The 2,500-nt window shown below is 38.0% G+C and overlaps 4 protein-coding genes across 4 annotated transcripts in view; 2 read left to right on the forward strand and 2 right to left on the reverse strand.

The window, feature by feature from the left end:
- The window catches only part of LOC137997918 (uncharacterized), a 26,468-nt gene extending 25,027 nt beyond the window's left edge, over window positions 1-1,441 (reverse strand). The window contains exon 1 of the mRNA XM_068844245.1: window positions 1,220-1,441. The gene's annotated coding sequence lies outside the window, so the exon portion shown is untranslated. The remainder of the gene's footprint in view (window positions 1-1,219) is intronic.
- Window positions 1-2,500, forward strand: part of LOC137997902 (tetratricopeptide repeat protein 28-like) — a 209,108-nt gene that overhangs the window by 179,048 nt on the left and 27,560 nt on the right. The window lies entirely within an intron of this gene.
- Window positions 1-2,500, reverse strand: part of LOC137997910 (solute carrier family 22 member 15-like) — a 103,673-nt gene that overhangs the window by 30,669 nt on the left and 70,504 nt on the right. The gene's annotated exons all lie outside the window — the stretch shown is intronic.
- The window catches only part of LOC137994316 (uncharacterized), a 19,683-nt gene that overhangs the window by 832 nt on the left and 16,351 nt on the right, over window positions 1-2,500 (forward strand). Inside the window, exons 2-4 of the mRNA XM_068839898.1 lie at window positions 192-311; window positions 426-473; window positions 2,364-2,411. Of these exons, the coding sequence (XP_068695999.1) occupies window positions 192-311; window positions 426-473; window positions 2,364-2,411 (216 nt within the window). The remainder of the gene's footprint in view (window positions 1-191; window positions 312-425; window positions 474-2,363; window positions 2,412-2,500) is intronic.

A 2,500-nucleotide genomic window follows, 5' to 3' on the forward strand; every position in this document is an offset into this window, starting at 1 on the left:
ACTCCAGGAGAACGTAGAAAATAGTAGCTGAGTGAACTTTATTTATCTAGCTGTCCATAAAATGAGTTTTCGAAAAGAAACAACGCGATTTGAAGTTTTTATGGAACATTTTCCTCGATTAGTTGACTGTCTCAAAATAACGTGACGTCACGCGCTCTCGCATCCATAGCGTTGTCTGTCTGTGGTCGTAGGTTTGATTCCTGCCCAGGACTCTGATTTTAAAGTTGTCCTACCCCCGTTGCTCGTTGTCAACACAACTTGTGTTGTATCAACTTCTTCCCTCGGGCCCATTACACATTTGCATCATGCGTGTATGTCGGTATTGTTGTTACATTTATTTTGTAGCGGTCACGGTCATTCAGTTGTAACTGACGCACGCACGCAAACAATTCACTCATATTGATTACCCATTAATTTACTTGTAGCTGGGTTCCTTGTTCCTGCTCAACACGTTCCAACGAAGACTTTGCCAGGTAATGGGACACTCCTAATTGATTATTTTTTTGTTGTTTGATTGCACTATACTGCTTTCTGTTCTTTAATTTGTTGTACATTGTGATCACATAATATGTCTGATCAGCCTGCTTTAAATTAAAGTCTCATTGTTTAATAGCAAGAACAAGTAATGCATGCGTAATAAACTTCCTACTCGCCTCTCTTTTCTTTTCTTTGGATTAAAGTCAGTAACTATGTCGGCACACATTCCTTTTATGCATAACTTAACTGTTTATTTTCTGAGTGATCACGATCATTCAGAAGCTTGGCTGGTTGTCACGAACGCAAGCACGCACCGCGCACGCAAACAATTAACCAATATTGCTTACCCATTAATTCATTTGCAACGACTCGAGGAACATATCAAGGTAATAAGTAACATTAGCTTGAGGGTGTAATACATTATTTGTTTCTTGTGTGATGGAACCATTCTGAGAAAGTAAGTGAATGATATGTATCTTGAATTATTCCTGAACAGAGAAGGTTTTGATCCGCTTCGATTCAAACTTGAGGGTGCCACAAAGCAAAATGACGATTGAGAGAGCATTCAATCAGTTTTAGCCATGACAAACTCTGTATGTCTACTCGCTTTAAAGTCTTTCATAAAGCTAAGCAAGACCAGAGCCTCTTATCATGTATGCGTTCTCATTACAACTTTGACCCTTGCCGAGCGAAACCATGTATATTTTGAGTTGTTCCGAGCAATCATAAACAGTCATCTCACCTCGATCCGTTTTCTTGAGAACTTTTCAGCTTTCCGCTTCAGTTCCACTCTTTTTGCATACTAGGCATAAATGATTTGTGTTATGAAAGTTAAAATGGATAACCACATTAAATCATCAAATTTTGCAGAGTCATTTCTTGTTGTCGAGGACCTCACTGTTACTCATTTCTTAATAACACGAACAAATAATAATTTATGTGTGATAAACCAGTTCTGACGAATTTTGCGTTACTTTTTGTTGTTTTCTCTTTACTCAGTTTGGATCAAGTTACTGACTATGTCAGAATTCCTGATGTGTTTATTTTATAAAGTGATCATGATGACCGTCACTCATGATCAGTTGCGAATGACGCACCCAAATGATCCACCAGTATTATTTATCCCTTAATTTTTTGTTCAGCCGGATTCGTTATTCCTGCTCACAGGGTTTTAAAGAGGAACATTGCAAGGTATTTGGTAATATTAGCTTGCTGGGTGTAATCAGATATTTGTCTGTCGTTGCAAGGTAATAAGTAACAATTAGCTTGAGGGGTCACGGTGCTAAATTATTTGTTTCTTGTGTGATCAAACTACTATGTATATACTGCCCTCCATTCTTTTCTTGCACATCGAGAAAGTAAGTAAGTAAATGATGTATCTTGAATTGTTTCTGAACAGAGAGGGTTTTTAGTTTTTGAATCCGTTTAGATTCAAAATCGAGGGTGTCACAAAGGAAATGACGATGAAGAATGCATTCAATCAGTTTTAGCCATAACAAACCCTTAATGTCTACCCGCTTTAAAGTCTTTCTTAAAGCTAAGCAAGATCGGAGCCTCGCATAATGTACCCGTTCTCATTACGACTTTGAACCTCGCTGAACGAAACCATTACTTGAGTGTTTCGGAGCAATGGAACAGCCATCTCACCTCGATCAGTGTTCAAATTGGACTGCTTCACTGATCAGTTGCGCAGTTTGCTCGAGTATGAAATGACTTCTCCTTGCTGCTCCATTTGTTAGTTCTCTTGAGAACTTTTCAGCTTTCCGCTCCAGTTCTACATTTTTAATGCATACTAGGCATAAGGGAATTTTGTTATGAAAGTTAAAAGTTTTTTTAGAAGATTCGATAATGCATGGCTAAGCGCATTAAATCATCAAATTTTGCAGAGTCATTTCTTGTCGTCGAGGACCTCGCATTGATTAGCATCCGTTTTGGTAAGTTGCTCACTGTTACTAATTTCTTAATAACACGAACAAGTAATTTATATGTGATGAACCAGTTCTGATGAATTTTGCGTCACTTT

Source organism: Montipora foliosa, chromosome 3 (assembly GCF_036669935.1).
Source record: "Montipora foliosa isolate CH-2021 chromosome 3, ASM3666993v2, whole genome shotgun sequence".
In the NCBI taxonomy this organism is placed as follows: Eukaryota; Metazoa; Cnidaria; class Anthozoa; order Scleractinia; family Acroporidae; genus Montipora; species Montipora foliosa.